Source organism: Carlito syrichta, unplaced genomic scaffold (assembly GCF_000164805.1).
Source record: "Carlito syrichta isolate Samal-C Ts95f unplaced genomic scaffold, Tarsius_syrichta-2.0.1 Scaffold106255, whole genome shotgun sequence".
Lineage (NCBI taxonomy): Eukaryota > Metazoa > Chordata > Mammalia > Primates > Tarsiidae > Carlito > Carlito syrichta.
In genome coordinates, this window is record NW_007050351.1 from 358,373 (window position 1) to 376,769 (window position 18,397).

Sequence of the window (18,397 nt, forward strand, 5' to 3'; positions counted from 1 at the left end):
TGAAGCTCCAACTCAAAAAAAAAAAAAAATTCAATTTATCTTTTTTTTTTGAGTTGAAGTCTCACTCTGTCGCTCAGGCTGGAGTGCAGTGACACGCTCACATCCACTGTAGCCTCTACCTGCTGAGCTCAGGCGATCCTTCTGCCTCAGCCTTCCAAGTAAGCTGGAACCACAGGCATGTGCCACCACACCCGGCTAAATTTTTGATTTATTATAAGGATGGGGTCTCACCAAGTAGTTCAGGCTGGTCTTGAACCCCTGGACTCAGACAATCCTCTCACCTCCACCTGCCAAAGTGCTGGGATTACAGGCTTAAGCCACCACACCAGGCTATTTATTATTTTTCTTTTTTCTTTTTGAGTAGGAGTCTCACTCTGTTACCCAGACTGGAGGGCAGTGACACACTACCGGCCATCACAGCCCTGACTTGCTGGGCTCAGGCAATCCTTCAGCCTCAGCCTTCCAAGTAGCTGGAACTACAGGGACATGCCACCACACCTGGCTAAGTTTTTGATTTATTATAGAGATGGGGTTTCACTAAGTTGCCTAGGCTGGTCTCAAACCCATGGACTCAGGCAATCCTCTCACTTTGGCATACCAAAGTGTTGGGATTATAGGCGTGAGCCACTGTACCTGGACTATTGTTTTTCTTTCTTTTTTTTGAGTTGGAGTCTCACTCTGTCACCCAGACTGGAATACAGTGGCCGTTCCTGGCCACTGCAGCCTCAACCTGCTGAGCTCCGGCAATCCTTCCGCCTCAACCTTCCAAGTAGCTGGAACTACAGGCGCGCGCTACCACATCCGGCTCATTTTTGATTTATTGTAGAGATGAGGTCTCGCCAAGTTCCCCAGGCAGGTCTCGAACCCGTGGGCTCAGGTAATCCACTCACCTCAGCCTCCCAAAGGCACAGGATTATAGGCTGAGCCACCGAGCCCAGCTATTGTTTTTCTTAAGGAGTTGGGAACTCCCCACCAGTGTGGAAATCAAGGTAGCAAGAATTCTTTCAATTTATTTTTAGAGATGGGATCTTGTTACATGTCTAGACTGGCCTTGAGGAATCCTCCTGCCTTAGCCTCTCAAGTAGTTGGGACCACAGGCACATGCCACTGTATCTAGCCAGGGACTCTTTCTTAAGAATTTTAACTTTAGCGGGGTGTGGTGGCTCACACCTGTAAACCCAGCACTTTGAGAGGCAGAGGCAAGAGGACTGTCTAAGCCCAGGGGCTCGAGACCAGCCTGGGGAGACCTCATCTGCATAATAAATCAAAAAATTAGCCAGGCATGGTGGTACATGCCGGTAGTTCCAGCTACTTGGAAGGCTGAGGCAGAAGGATCACCTGAACTCAGCAGGTTGAGGCTGCAGTGGCCATGAGCGTGCCACTGCACTGCAGCCTGGGAGAGAGTGAGACTCCAACTCAAAAAAAAAAAAAAAAGAGGCCAGGCTCAGTGGCTCAGTCTGTAATACCAGTACTTTGGGAAACAGAGGTGAGTGGATCGCCTGAGTCCACAGCTTCGAGACCGGCCCAGGGAAGTTGGCAAGACCTCATCTCTACAATAAATCAAAAATTAACTGGGCATGGTAGCTCACACCTGTAGTTCTGGCTTCTTGGAAGGCTGAGGCGAAGGATTGCCGGAGCCCAGCAGGTTGACGATGGGATGGCCAGTGAGCGTGCCACTGCACTCCAATCTGGGCAACAGAGTAAGACACCAACTCAAAAAAAAAAAAAAAAAAATTTTAACTTTGAATCTTAATTTTTTATTTAGAAGGCTTTATTTTTTGATCCTTTGACAAGAAAATTCCCACATTTTCATATATGGAGAACAATATGGGAAGATGCAAAGAAACAACAAAAGAAAGCTCCTTTTTATTCTTTATTAGGAAGATTAGTTCAAACAATTAAAAGACACTAACAGTGGATAATAAACAGGTGCTTTTACACTTCTTTTCAGTATTTTGAATATGTCATGCTACTACCTTCTGGCCTCCATGATTTCAAAAGAGAAGTCAGCTGTTAATCTTATTGTGGTTCCTTTGTATGCAATGAGAACTCTACTCTTTCTTGCTGCTTTCATGATTTTGTCTTTTAATAGTTTGTCTAAGATGTGTCCAGACATGGATTTCATTGTGTTTATCTTATAGTCAAATGAGCTTCTTGGATAATGTAGATTAATATTTTTCATCAAAATTTGAAAGTTTTTGACTACTACTTCTTTCTTTCTTTTTTTTTTTTTGAGTCAGGGTCTCACTCTGTCCTGCAGGCTGGAGTGAAGTGGCGTGATTAAAGCTCACTGCAGCCTTGACCTTGGGCTCAAGTGATCCTTCTGCTTCAGACTCCCATGTTGCTGGGATTACAGATGTATGCCACCATACCCAGCTAAATTTTTTTGGGGGGGTGGGGGATGAGGTCTCGCTATCTTGCCCAGGTTGGTCTTAAACTCCTGAGCTCAAGCAATCCTCTTGACTTAGCCTCCTAAAGTGCTGAGATTACAAGTATGAGCTATCGTGCCCAGCTGTAATTTTATTTTTATTTTTTGAGTTGAGGTCTTGCCCTGTTACCCAGACTAGAGTGCAGTGGCACAACAATGGTTCATCGCAGCCTCAACCTCCTGGGCTCAGGTGATCCTTCCACCTCAGCCACCTGAGTAGTAGAAAATACAGGCATGTACCACCAAGCCTGGCTAATTTTCAACAACATCTCTGGGCATAGATTTCTTTCTAAGTTCTGCTTGAAACAAAATCAGCTCTCTCTGACAGAACAGCATAGCCACCAGTCCTCATGGCTTGTCCTATGTGCCCAGGGTAGAACCAAAGGGACCACAGATCTGGGAAAGGTTTAAAGAGCAGCTCCTGACTAAAATTCCACATACCGTCACTGACCTTACTAAAATTCAATAGCTCTGCTTGTAAATGCCTCTCATTTTATGTCCTTTGTGTTTTTTACTTTTGTCCAGTTTTATTATTGCTTTTTGGGGAGAATACTTACCGAGCTCCTTACTCAGGCATTGCAAAACTGTTGTTTCTACATTTTATTTTGAACTGTTTTCCCCCTCCTCAAAGTTCTAAAGATCAAAAATAATTATTAAAAAGAACCATTTATTGGACTTTGAAGCCCCACTGAACAGACAAGGGTAATTCAATTAAATTTAGAATTACTGAAGAAAAAAACTTTCCCAAACTCAGGACCAGAATTCAGCTCTAAACATCTTTAAGATTCCCCAATATTACTTGAATATATATATCTATACTTACTTTTTTTTTTTCAGTTGAAGTCTTACTCTGTTGCCCAGGCCAGAGTGCAGTGGCACACTCATGGCCACCACAGCCTCAACCTGCTGGGCTCAGACGATCCTTCCACCTCAGCCTTCCAAGTAGCTGGAATTACAGGTGCGTGCCACCACACCCAAATAATTTTTCGGTTTTTTATAGAGACGAGGTCTCGCCATGTTGCCCAGGCTGTTCTTGAACCCCTGAGCTCAGGCAATCCTCTCACCTCCACCTTCCAAAGTGCTGGGATTACAGGTGTGAGCCACCGCACCCAGTTTATATTTACTTTTTTTTTTTTTGAGTTGGAGTCTCACTCGTTCACCCAGGCTGGAGTGCAGCGGCATGCTCATGGCCACCCCAGACCCCAGTGTCCAACTGCTGGGCTCAGACAATCCTTCTGCCTCAATCTTCCAAGCAGCCAGAACTACAGGTGTGTGCTACAACTGGCTAATTCTTTTTTATTTATTATGGAGATGAGGTCTTGCCAAGTTATCCAGGCTGGTCTCAAACCTGTGGGCTCAGGCAATCCCCTTACCTCGGCCTCCCAAAGTGCTGGGATTACAGGCTTAAGCCACCACACCCAGCCTACTCTTAATGTCTAAGTAAAATAGGTCCCCAGACAAAGGGACGAAATAAAGGGACCACACTCAGTAAAGTCTGAGGTCACCCTACCTGGGCTCGTTCCTCATCAAATTCCAGGCAGCCCATACCATCCAGTCTCTGGAGATCAATCCAGCCTTTCCAGATAACACAGACTCCATTCAGAATCATGGGAGCTTTCAAATATACCTAAGACACAGAAAAGAAGGATGAAAACCACTGAAAAGCAATCATACACATGAAAATCAAAGGGTTACATTTACTTATATAAATTCTGTAGTTTTCTTTTTATAAAAAATGATGGGGCCATGTGCAGTGGCTCACACCTATAATCCCAGGACTTTGGGAGGCTGAGGTGAGAGGACTGCCTAAGCCCAAGGGTTCAAGACCAGCAACTTGGCAAGACCTCCTCCCTACAATAAATCAAAAAATTAGCTGGGCATAGTGGTGTGTGACTGCAGTTCCAGCTACTTGGAAGGCTGAGGCGGAAGGATCGCCTGAGCCCAGCAGGTTGAGGCTACGGTGGCTACCAGCGTGCCACTGCTCTCCAGCCAGGGCGAAAGAGTGAGGCTCTAACCCCCCCACCCCAAAAATGATGAATACAATTATATAATAATTATAGGAAGATATACATACAAGCTATAACCTTTGCTCATATTCTATAAATTAGCTTACTTGGATTTTACTTCTAGTCACATTTCTTCCACATTTTTAAAAAATGTTTTACAGGATTTGTAAAAACTGTATGTAGTAGTATAATACTTTAAGGGGACATCTTTGCTAATCCAAATGAAGCTAGGACAATCAGACACTTTGAGTTTTGAATCTTGGGTAGAGAGATATAAAGATGAAAAGCAACTTGAATCTATTATCCTCTGAGGAGGGCACATACTGCTTTTGTCATGCTGGATCCCTGCAGCCACCCAGGATAAAGCTCTTTACACTTCTCTTTTTTGCCCAGGCTGGTCTTGAACCCATGGGCTCAGGCAATCCTCCCACCTCGGCCTATTTTACTAATTAATTGTTTGTTATATTTATTTATTTAGAGTTGGAGTCTCACTCTCACTCAGGCTGGAGTGCAGTGGCATGCTCACAGCCACAGCAGCCTCAACCTGCTGGGCTCAGGTGAACCATCCGCCACAGCCTTCCAAGTAGCTGGAACTACAGGCATGTGTCACCATGCTTGGCTACTTTTTTTTTATTTATTGTAGAGATGAGGTCTCGATAAGTTGCTCAGGCTTGTCTCAAACCCGTGGACTCAGGCAATCAATCTCACCTTGGTCTCCCAAAGTGCTGGGATTATAGACGTGAGACACAATGCCCAGCCTCTCTTTAGTTTTAGAAGCTACGTCATAGCCTCTTGGTAACTAACCTTTTTTTCTTTCTTTCTTTTTAAAAACTTGTTAGCTGGGCATGGTGGCTCACGCATGTAATCCCAGCACTTTGGAATTTGGCACACTCGACTTGCTGGGCTCTGGTGATTCTTCTGCCTCAGCCTTCCAAGTAGCTGAAACTACAGGCGCATGCTACCATATGCAGCTAATTTTTTAATTTATTGTGGAGACAAGATCTTGCCAAGTTGCCCAGGCTGGTCTCGAACCTGTAGGCTCAGGCAATCCACTCACCTTGGCCTCCCAAAGTGCTGGATTACAGGCTGAGCCACCAAGCCCAGCCTACAATAAATTTTTTAAAAAATCAGTTGGGCGTGGTGGTGCATGCCTATGGTTCCAGCCACTTGTAAGGCTGAGGCGGAAGTATCACCTGAGCCCAGCTGGTCGAGCCTGAGGTGGCCATAAGCATGCCTCTGCACTCTAGCTGGGGTGACAGAGTAAGGCACCAACTCAAAAATAAATGAATAAAAATAAAAACTTGTTAGCCACAGTTGATTTCTATTGCTTTTGGCCAAAAAACCTTAACTGATATAACATTTACTGCCACATTACATTAGATAATGTGAAGTTTTATCCTTAGGTCTTTGCAAATAATCCAGGGCAAAACATTGTTATCTTTTATATGGAACTGAATTCAAGCTATTTCAGTCTTTTAAATATAGTAGAAAAGTTTTAAGATCATAGAGTTTGACTATATACAATATCAATTATTTGTCTACAAACCAAAATCTAGTTATCTTGACTCACTGTTGAAATTCTTTTTTTTTTTTTTTCCTTTTTTTTTTGAGGTTGAGGTCTCACTCTGTTACCCAGGCTGGAGCGCAGTGACAACACAATCATGGCTTACTGCAACCTTGACCTCCTGGGATCGGGGTTCCTTCCACCTCAGTCTCCCATGTAGCTGGGACTACAAGCATATGCCACCATGCCCAGCTAATTAAAAAAATTTTTTTTGAGCCAGGCTCAGTGGCTCAGTCTGTAATCCCGCGCCTTTGGGAGGCTGAGGTGAGTGGACTGCCTGAGCCCGTGGGTTCGAGACCCGCCTGGGCAGTGAGACCTCATCTCTACAATAAAATCAAAAAATCAGATGAGCGTGGTGGCGCATGCCTGTAATTCCAGCTACTTGGAAGGCTGAGGTGGAAGGACTGCTGGACCCCAGCAGGTCGAAGCTGTGGTGGCCGGGTGCGGCCACTGCACTCCAGTCTGGGCGAAAGAGTGAGACTCCAACTCAAAAAAAAAAAAAATTTTTTTTGAACCGGGCTCGGTGGCTCAGCCTATAATCCCATGCTTTGGGAGGTGAGGTGAGTAGACCGAGTCCATGGGTTCGAGACCCGCCTGGGCAACTTGGAGAGACCTCATCTCTACAATAAATCAAAAAATTAGCCGGGCGTGGTAGCGGGCACCTGTAGTTCCAGCTAGTTGCAAGGCTGAGGCAGAGGGATCGCTGGAGCCCAGCAGGTAGAGGCTGCGGTGGCCGGGAGCAGTCACTGCACTCCAGTCTGGGCGACAGAGTGAGACTCCAACTCAAAATAAATAAATAAATAAATAAATAATTTTTTTTGTAGAGACAGGATCTTGTGCTGTTTCCCAGGCTGGTCTCCAACTTCCGGGTTCAGGCACTTCTCTCACGTTGGCCTCCCAAAGTGCTGGGATTACAGGTATGAACCACTGAACCTGGAAAAATCCTTAAATACTGTAGGAAAATGAATTAAAACTTAATAAGAACTTTTTTGTTTTTGAAGTGGGGTCTCACTCTGTCACCCAGGTTAGAGTGCAGTGACACGATCACAGCTCACTGCAGGCTCAAATTCCTGGGCTTAGGTAATTCTCCTGCCCCAGCTTCCCAAGTAGGTAGAACTACTGGTATACACCATCACACATAGCTAGTATATATTTTTTTTTGGTAGAGTTGAGGTTTTATATGTTGCCCAGGTTAAATAAGAACTTTAAAAAAAGGAAACCAAATATCTTGAATTCTTAATAAATGGGATGTTTATTCCTGATACACAACACTTTTAGATGAGAAAAGAATTCCTGTGTCACATCCAACAACTATCTCTGCTTGTATGCTAGAGAACAATCTTAAATGATACACCCTGGATGCTGTAACAACTCAACTCACTCACAAGTTAAATATATTTACTATATTTTATGCATTGAGGTTTAAAAGGGTATGAATAAATTTTAGAAAAATCTTCAAAATTGCTGAAATAAAAAATATCTATCATCCAGCAGAACTTCAGTTCTGCCAGAAAATTCCTACATCCTTATTCATTGGAATTAAAGTTTTACAGTTTTATTAAATTTTCTCCTGCAAAAAATAACTAATTTATTCCCTCTTCCTTTTCTCCTACCTCTAACACCACACTCTCCTAATAATTACTCTCTTCGTCTTTGAGTTGGAGGTCTCACATTGTCACCCAGGCTGGAGAGCAGTCGTATAATCATAGCTCACCAAAGCCTTGACCTCCTGGGCTCAGACAATCCTCCCACCTTGGCCTTCCGAATAGCTGGGGCTACAGGCTTGTACCAACATGCCCAGCTAATTTTTAAATTTTTTTTTGTAGAGAAGAGGTCTTGCTATGTTGTCGAGGCTGGTCTCGAATTCCTGGACTCAAGCGATTTTCTTGCCTCAGTCTCCCAAAGTATTATGATTACAGGCGTGAGCTACCATGCCTGGCAGCAGTTTGTTTGGTCTTCAATCATGCTTGTTTTCAGAGATACATACATAATAAGAAGGAAAATTACTCCTGAGACCTAAAAAAAATAAAACCTATGGTATATATGCCTTTCTAGGACATAGTTATGACATTCCCCTTTACTACTGAACCAATCATTTTTGCTAAGGGCTTCAATAAACCATGCTGAACCAATTTCTACTTATACTGGAAAATAACCAAGAAACAAAAAGGTTCCATTTCTCCTCCCATCTGGACCAAGGGAAATAGTCTACAGTTACAGCCGAAACCGTTTAACCACACATTTCCTTCTGTTCTGATAAGTACATATTCCCTTCTACATTGTGAATTTTAAACTCTACCAATGTGCACCTAGTTAAACAAGGGATTATGATGACCTCATGCTGAACATCTCATAAAACCTAAAAACAATACCACTCTATATTTCACAGTAATGCAACTTGATTTACCATAACTCTTATAAAGATTTCCACTTACGTCTTCTAAAAAGGGCAGCAGCAGCATGTAGTAGGGATTGTAACATTTCACCTACCAATGCACCTCATTTTAAATTCTCACACTAATCGTATCTCTTCTCATCAAATAGCAGAGAAAGGTCAACTTCATACCACTTTATTAAGATTTTATCTTCACCAAAGATTTATATTTTAGAATTAAAGATTTCATAGTCTCTTAGCCTATTCTTATTAATATCCCATAGTCAAAAATATTTTCCTTATGAAATTACTAAACTTTTTCAAAGGTCATTTAATACTTCTTTTAAAATGTTCTATAATGAAAAAGAAAACCACAGATCTGTTTTGGGAAATTTCTAAATGGCTTCAGAAAATGGCTACAGTTTTTAATCAAGACTAGTGTCTAGAATCATAATTAAAAATAATATTTAGATGATCCTGGTGATTTATTTAGATGTTCTCATTCAAATAAATACAGTTTTATGTGTACATCTTCAAAGTAAATATTTGGTGCTTTCATGCATTCATGAATACCAGACCTCAAAGCATAAAGAAAATAAAATTTTGTCTCTTAACAGTTTGGCATTTTGTAATCTAATTCAATAATGTCATTTAAACACAAAGACATTTTTCACTGAAAATGATGATGCCTTATTTCAAACTTTGAAAAGAAAATTTATTAGAATATGATCTAAGGATTAAACTCATTGTCCTAGAACAATGAAATACTGAATTTAAAATGGGTAAATAGATGCAGATAATCATACACAAAACAACAAAACAGCTTATCTTTCAAAAAAAATACCACAGAATATTTGACACTTCAAAGAAGGCTAAAAATGTCTATGTATCCCCAAATTTTCTGTTCTTTTGGAAAAATAAGGTAAAAGCTAGTTTAATGCAGTTTTTTTTTGAGTTGGGGTCTCACTGAGTCACTCAGGCTGCACTGCATGGCACAATCATGGCTCACGGCAGCCTCAACCAACTAGGCTCAAGCAATCCTTTCACTTCATTAGCCTCCTGAGTAGCTGGGACTACAGATGCATGCCACCATGTCCAATTAATTTGTAAATTTTTTTGTAGAGATGAGGTCTTGTTGTGTTGCCTAGGCTGGTCTCGAACTCCAGAGCTCAAGCAATCCTGCTGCCTTGGCTTCCCAAAGTATTGGGATTACAGGCCTGAGCCACCTCGCCCAGTCAACACATTTTTTATCTTTTATATTTTTATTTTTGAATCAGAGTCTCACTCTGTCACTCAGGCTGGAGTGCAGTGGCACACTCATGGTCACTACAACCTTGACCTGCTGGGTTCAGGCGATCCTTCTGCCGCAGCCTTCCAAGTAGCTGGAACTACAGGTGTCCATTACCACACTCAGTCAATTTTTTTTTATGATTTATTGTAGCGACGCAGTCTTGCCATGTTGCTCAGGCTGGTCTTAAACCCCTGAGCTCAGGCAATCCTCTCGCCTCTGCCTCCCAAAGTGCTGGGGTTACAACAGCCGCTGTGCCCGGCTTAACACATCTTTTATGTTTTTAACTCAAGCTCAATGTTTATGTTATATTCAATTCAAATTACACATATTTTCACATTTGGTAGCTTTAAATTCCCCATTACTCAAGCAGTGGAATTTCATTAAAAACATGTTTACACCATCATCTGTGGTATTAGCCATACAATGGAATAGTATTTGGTCATAAAAAGGATTTCAATGTTGATAACATAGATGAATCTTGAAAACATAAAAAAAGACCACATATTATTACATGATCTAAATTTCTAGTTTGTGTATTTAATACTTAAGTAAAGTAGTGGTTGCATAATGTATATAAAATAGACATTATAAATATAATAGGGCTTGCAAGTATATTATTTAGAAGCTTGGAAATCATTTTTCTAAACTTGCAAAGTATGCCATAACTTATACTGTTTCCACAAAATGTAAATAAACATTAATAAATTAATAAAGGGGGAAAAAAGACTACATACTATATGAAATGTCCAGAATAGGTAAATCTAGAGTGACAAAAAGGAGATTAGTCGTTGTCAGGGCTAAGGGGAGGCAGCACTGAGGAGTAATTGCTAACAGACACAGAATTTTCTTGTGGGATGATGAAGGTTACTCAACTCTGAATACACTAAAAATTAATGAATTGTACACTCAGAATGAGTTTTACTGTATGTGAATTATATCTCAATAAAGCTGTCATTTAAAATGTTTGCACTGGCAGTGGTGGGAATCTGCCTGTGGAAGTGGGGGCATACCTCATCAACAAGGGTGCCTGCATAATGAACATTTGTATACCTAAACCTGAACTGTACCCCACATCTTTAAAATAAAAAAATTAAAAGTTAAAAAAGTTTGCAACAATTTTTATCTGTTAAGAAGTAATTGACATCTATGAGACATCCAAATCAAGAATCTACCATTCTGAGAATAGATCTGGGCTGATGTTATAAATCCGGTAGTCATCAACAATACTTAAATATTTAAATCTGGAGGAAATGAAGAAATTCTCTAAGAAGTAAGTAGGGGAAAAGAAGGAAGCTCAAGAAGAAAGGAACCCAGTGGAGCAGGCTACAAACATATAAAAAGCCCAATGGTGAAAGGTTACATTATAGGCCTCCACATAAAACTTTCCCCTTTGTTGGCTACATTAGATATCTAGGTATTATGGCATGAGAACAAAGATCACAACTTTTTAGCACTGCGTTTATTTAAGGCAGGAGTTCTTAATCTGGAGTTCAGAGAAACTAAAGAGGTTTGTTTGGGTTAATAAAGTTTCAAGAAAACCAAGAAACCTCCTGAAATTCTGTGTAAAAATATATGTGTTTCAGCCGGGCTTGGTGGCTTAGCCTGTAATCCCGTGTCTTTGCGAGGCTGAGGTGAGTGGATTGCCTGAGTGTGCGGGTTCGAGACCCGCCTGGGCAGCAAGACCTCATCTCTACAATAAAATTACAAAATCAGCCTGGCGTGGTAGCACATGCCTGTAATTCCGCCTACTTGGAAGGCTGAGGCGGAAGGATCGCCAGAGCCCAGCAGGTCGAGGCTGCGGTGGCCAGGAGCGGCCACTGCACTCCAGTCTGGGTGACAAAGTGAGACTCTAACTCAAAAAAAAAAAAAAACGTGTTTCAGCGAATATGCTTTATTCAAGGAAGTTCACTGCTTTCATTAGAAACTCAAAGGGATGAGCCAGGCACAGAAGATTCAATTATCAAAGTAAAAACTCCATTCTTTCCCTTCCCTCAAAGACATCAAGGTCTTTCTAGCACAGAGCTTGCGGGATGGAAAATATCTTTCATTTAGTAAACCAAACTTTCTAAGTAGTTAAAAATTAGTAACCTTGTGTTTTTGTTTTTATTTACTTGTTTTTGAGTTGGGGTCTCACTCTGGCACCCAGGCTGGAGAGCAGTGGCATGCTCACAGTCACCCCAGCGTTGACCTGCTGGACTCCAGAGATCCTTCCACCTCAGCCTTCCAAGTAGCCAGGAGTACAGGCATGCACTACCACACTCAACTAATTTTTGATTTATTGTAGAGATCCCACCAAGTTGCCCAGGCTGGTCTTGAACCCGCGGGCTCAGGCAATCCACTCACCTCAGTCTTCCAAAGTGCTAGGATTATAGGCTAAGCTACCGGGCCCGGCCAATCCTGTGTTTTTAAATCTAAGTATCAGAAGAAGGGTATGAGAGAGCCTAGTCAATTCTCACTTATTAACCTATACAAATAATTCCTTCTTCGAGGGTCTGGAGACTACTTTTTCTAAGAATATCTAAATTTGGGCCATCGTGGTGGCTCATGCTTATAATTCCAACACTTTGGGAGGCTGGGGCGAGAGAACCGCCTGAGCCCACAGGTTCGAGACCAGCCTGGGCAACTTGGTGAGACCTCATCTCTACAATAGATCAAAAACTCAGCCAGGCATGGTGGCGCATGCCTGTAGTCCCAACTAACTTGGAAGGTTGAAGTCGAAGGATCGCCTGAGCCCAGCAGGTTGAGGCAGCGGTGGCCATGAATGTGACACTGCACTCCATCCTGGGCAACAAAGTGAGACTCCGACTCAAAAAAAAAAAAAAAGAATATCTAAATTTGGAACAAGCAGTAGCATCCTCAACAGCCTTTTCCTCTACAGTACTATACACTTTGATCAGGTTTTCTAGTTACCAGGCAGCTGAGCTGAGATATAGAAATTGAAGGTACAATAGGATGGCAGAGTTTCCTTTTGTGAGTGATTATAAAAAAGAAAATTTCGCTGGGCTCGGTGGCTCAGCCTGTAATCCCGCGCCTTTGGGAGGCTGAGGTGAGTGGATTGCCTGAGCCCGCGGGTTCGAGACCCGCCTGGGCAGCGAGACCTCATCTCCACAATAAATAAATAAATAAATAAAAAGAAAAAGAGAAAAGAAAATTTCAAGAATATAAAGACAATAACCTTAGTTTTGCAAACAAGACTCCCATGCACATCACTACTGAGTTATAAAATCAATATGCACAGAGACTAAGTGTCAAAGCTATTGACAAAAGCAAGAAGTAAAGATGTCCTCTTCAAAAAAAATCCCTTTCAATTGGAAAATATATTTCACTTCTTTGCAATAAGTTGTTAAAGCTTAAACATTTGTGATTCTAGTCTATAAACTGAGGTATCAGGAAAACAGTAAGAGGAAATTACCATTATACGTTAGGCTCTCAATGTATAAATACCAAAGAACAGAAAAACAGAATTTAGGATTTTTTTTCCTATAGCTTCCCTACAATAATTTCCATTTTAAAAGATCCACTTATTCAATAAATACTTATTGTCAACTAACTAAGACCAGAATATGATCCTAAGGGCAGTGGGGATATAAGATGAATTCAAAAAAAGATTTATAGCACCCACCCAAAAAGAGATTCCAGTACCCAATAGCACTGCTCGTTAACGTTTTTTTTGAGCCAGAATCTCACTCTGTTACCCAGGCTGGAGTGCAGGGGCACGCTCAGGGCCACCGTAGACTCAACCTACTGGGCTCAGGAGGTCCTTCCACCTCAGCCTTCCAAGTAGCTGAGACTACATGCATGCACCACCATGCCCAACTAATTTGTTGATTTATTGTAGAGATGAGGTCTCGCCAAGTTGCCCAGGCTAGTCTCGAACCCATGGATTCAGGCAATTCTCTCACTTTGGCCTCCCAAAGTGCTGGGATTACGCCGTGAGCCACCATGCCTGGCCATGCTCATTAATTTTAAAGTTTTTTTTTTTAATTTTTTTGAGACGGGGTCTCATTGTATTGCCGAAGCTAGAGTACGGTGGCACAATCATGGCTCACCATGGTCTCAAACTCCTGGGATCAAGCAACCCTCCCACCTTAGCTTCCCAAGTAGTTGGGACTCCAACTGTGCATTACACACCTAGTCAACTTTTTGCTTTGTAAAGATGAGGATCTCTATGTTGTCCAGATCTCATGAGCTCAAGCAATCTTCCAGCTGGGATTACAGGATTATAGGCATGAGCCACTGCACCTGGCCAACTTAAGGAGGAAGAACTGAACACACACACACACACACACACACACACACACTGTAAAAATTAAATCAAATTCACCAATTAAATTTAAGTAGTATTCACTTAACTGTTAGGGTTATGGTGCCATTGGCAATAAAATTATAAGAAGGTAGACTTAGCAACTTTGCAACCTTGTTTTAAAGGTCATAGGAAATACAATGATTAGGAAATATTAGGTGAAGATTACTCAGAATATCCAAAAGATTCAACTGAACAACCAAGTGAATATAATGACTTCAATAAGTTACCAACAAAAAGCACAAAAACTGTGAATTTATTAGTGGCACTAAACAGACCTCCAAATAGACACTTGTGTACAGTATGAGAGCTGAAACAAGAAGGCAGAGCACCACTTTTGTTCTGCCTCAACTGAAACCATAGTCTGAAAGCAACTTATTTTTTGGCCACTTTGCACGTCTGCAAAAAACGAAATGATTTTCATGATTCACGGATTCTGTATTTGAGAATTCATTTACTCACTAAGTTTTATTTGTGACCCTAAAATCAATACTCACAGTGTGATTCACAAGCATGCCCACACATTTTTTTTTTTTCTTGTTTTGAGTTTGAGTCTCACTCTGTCCCCCCAGGCTGAAGTGCAGTGGCACACACATGGCCATTGCAGCCTCGACCTGCTAGGTTCAGGCAATCCTTCCACCACAGCCTTTCAAGTAGCTGGAACCATAGGTATGCGCCACCATGCCCAGCTAATTTTTTTGAGTCATTGTAGAGACGAGGTCTTGCCATGTTGCCAATGCTGATCTTGAACCCATGGGTTCAGGCAATCCTCTCACCTGTGCCTCCCAAAGTGCTGGGATTACAGGTGTGAGCCAATGCACCCAACTCATATGTATTAATTTTTAAAAGAAAGTAATTATTATCACTATGCTTACCCCAAGACAGCATGGGAAGAGTAAAAGCAAAATATATTTTATGAAATCTGTCTGAGACAAATTACTTATATTCTCTTATAAGCCTCAGATTCCTTACATATAAAATCAGGGCCAAATAATACCTCCTTCACAGATGATTATAAAACTTAGAACAAATCAATGTACAAAAACCTTATGAAACATAGAGAACACCACAGAAACATCAATTGCTTACATACACAGTTCTATGAATGTTTTACATAGTGATTTCTTTTTTTTTGAATCGGAGTCTCACTCTATCACCTAGGCTGGAGTGCAGTGACAAGCTCATAGCCACCACAGCCTTGACCTGCAGGGCTCAGGCGATCATACCACCTCAGCCTTCCAAGTAGCTGGAACTAAAGGCATATGTCACCACGCCAGGCCAATTTTTTATTTATTGTAAAGATGAGGTCTCGCCAAGTAGCCCAGGCTGATCTTGAACCCGGGGGCTCAGACATGAGGCCCTCTCACCTAGGCCTCCCAAAGTGCTGGGATTATAGGCGTGAGCCACCGCACCCGACCTTACATAGTAATTTCTAAGAGAAAGAAACCATTTTTTCCCAGATAATGAACAGTTGTTCCTACCCACAGACCGACGAATCAGCAGATAAGCAGTAATACCGGGATGGCTACAGGCTCCCCCAAACCAAAATATGTCACTAAAGAAGTATGTACCCTGCTGTTTAGCTGCAATCATTTCTGTAGTTCATTTAACAGATTCCTTAAGAAGATATTTGGTTCTGACTCATCTTCCCTTAACCACATGCTCCTCCCTGTTCATAAATGCACAGTCAGCAGTTTGACTTGTAAGATAATCACAACAGTCATTCAATCTCTTTTGCTTCTGAATCATAATTGGATTGCATGTAAGAGTAAAAATAGCTTCTTCTCTAGTGATTTTATGTAATTTAACAATCAACTTCTTACAATTCAAAGACAAATCATAAAATGGAAAACTACAGAATGTGTCTGGAACTAAATCGATTGTATATAAATACATATATAAATACATATTCAATAAGTGAATGTGCTAACCAAACTCAGACTTATTGCCAAGAATCAATGAAACCTTTTCTGCAAATTCATAAAAATGCATTAACATGCTGCTAATGTGCTAATTATTTTAATTTGGTTTCACTGTATTTTCTTTTCCTAAATAAAAAGCTGGGCCGAGATAAATTCTTTTATTTCAGTTGCAGCCCCCTTGTTTCCTCTGAAGCTACATAAAGGAATAAAAACCTAACAGTTATATCCACAGATAAAAATACTGCATCCAATAAACAAGAACGGGATGCTGCCAAAAAATGAAAATTTTGGCCAGGTACAGTGGCTCATGCCTATAATCCCAGCACTTTGGGAGGACAAGGTGGGAAACTGATTGAGCCTGGGAGTTCAAGACCAGTCTGGGCAACATATTGAGACCTCCTTTCTACAAAAAATTTAAAATTCAGCTGGGCATGGTGGCACACACCTATAGTCTCAGGCTGAGGCAGAAGGAGGTTGAGGCTATGTTGAGCAGTGACTGTGACACTGCACTCCAGCCTGGGTGATACAGTGAGATCCTGACTCAAAAGAAAAATAAATTCTGACTCAGCGTGGGGGCTCACACCTATAATCCCAGCACTTTGGGATGCTGAGGTGAAAGGATTGCCATGCCTGTAGTTCCAGCTACTTGGAAGGCTGAAGGGAAAGGATCACCTGAGCCCAGCAGGTTGAGGCTGCAGTGGCTGTGAGTGTGTCACTGCACTCCAGCCTGGGCAACACAGTGAGACTCCAACTCAAAAAAAAAAATTCTTTTTTCACCCACATAATCTGCTAAGCATTCCCAGACTCAGCCTTCTTTCCTGCTTAGAACATATAGTACAATATTCTATCAATCCTGAAAGTAAAGCAGTATCAGGAAACAGGCATATATATATAAACATACATATACACACAATGTGTGTATGTATTATTATTATCACTTTTTTTTTTTTTTGAGTTGGAATCTCACTCCGTTGCCCAGACTGAAGTACAGTGGCCACTCCTGGCCACCACAGCCTCGATCTGCTGGGCTCCGGTGATCCTTCCGACCTCAGTCTTCCAAGTAGCTGGAACTACAGGTGTGCGCTACCACGCCCGACTGATTTTTTGATTTATTGTAGAGATGAGGTCTCGCCAAGTTGCCCAGGCAGGTCTCGAACACTCGGGCTCATGCAATCCACTCATCTCAGCCTCCCAAGGCGTGGGATGGATTACAGGCTGAGCCACCGAGCCCAGCTATTATTATTATTATATATATTTTTGGAGAAAGGGTCTTTTGTCCAGAAGTTGGAGTGCAGCGGTGCCATCAAAGTTCACTGCAGCCTTACTTCTTGGGCTTAAGCGATCCTCTTGCCTCAGTCTCCTAAGTAGCTAGGACTACAGGTACATGCCACCATGCCTGGCTAACTTTTCTTTTTCTGTAGAGACAAGGGTCTCACTATATTACCCAGGCTGGTCTCAAACTCCTGGACTCAACTCTCCTGGTTCAGCCTCCCAAAGTGCTGAGATTACAGGCATATAGTACCACACTTGGCCAATAGACACATTTTAAATATTATTTAAAATTCTTGGTTCCTGAATACACGTCAGTTTGAGAAGGCCAAGCTTAAACTGAAAAACTCATGACAGATAATAATTTCCAGCTGTTTCAACTGTATAGTTTCATAAAAGGTAACAATAATTAGATTCTTTATCTTATTGTTGTCACACATTAGCTTGCCTTTGGTCACCAACACTCTGCAGAAAACTAAGTAGCAAAGAAGTAATATCAAACAATGATAGTAAAGAAACAAAGTCTCTGCATCCATTCAAGCTAATTAGCATTAACATTTACGAATTTTTTTTACCAGTAAAATGGGGAGGTGAGTGGATTGCCTGAGCCTGCGGGTTCGAGACCTGCCTGGGAAACTTGGTGAGACCTCATCTCTACAATAAATCAAAAAAAGCCGGATGTGGTAGCACGCACCTGTAGTTCCAGCTACTTGGAAGGCTGAGGCAGAAGGATTGCCGGAGCCCAACAGGTTGAGACTGCAGTGGCCGGGAGCGGCCATTGCACTCCAGTCTGGGCAACTCAGTGAGACTCGAACTCAAAAAAAGTATCAGTGTATATATGTATGTATCAGTTAGAACAATACCTACAAAAAGGGACATGAGAGAACCTTTTAAAGTTAAGGAAACGTTCTATATCTTGACTGGTGGTGGTTACATGACTATGTACATTTATCACTGAATTGTACACTTAAAATAGGTGGATTGTGTTGTATGTAAATTATACTTCAACAATGCTGACTGAAAAATTACAAAAGAAAATGGAGAGCAGTAAAACTAGGACATAGCAGACCTTTTCAAAAATTAATTTATTCAGTTGATAACATTTCTTTTTTTTTTTTGAGTTGGAGTCTCACTCTGTCACCCAGACTGGAGTGCAGTGGCCACTCCCGGCCACCGCAGCCTCGACCTGCTGGGCTCCAGCGATCCTTCCGCCTCAGCCTTCCAAGTAGCTGGAACTATA

The 18,397-nt window shown here is 41.7% G+C and overlaps 1 protein-coding gene across 1 annotated transcript in view; it reads right to left on the bottom strand.

Annotated features, from left to right (window-relative positions):
- CBFB (core-binding factor beta subunit) overlaps positions 1–18,397 on the bottom strand; it is a 58,327-nt gene that overhangs the window by 23,520 nt on the left and 16,410 nt on the right. The window contains exon 3 of the mRNA XM_021716726.1: positions 3,939–4,055. Coding sequence (XP_021572401.1) covers positions 3,939–4,055 — 117 coding nt within the window. The remainder of the gene's footprint in view (positions 1–3,938; positions 4,056–18,397) is intronic.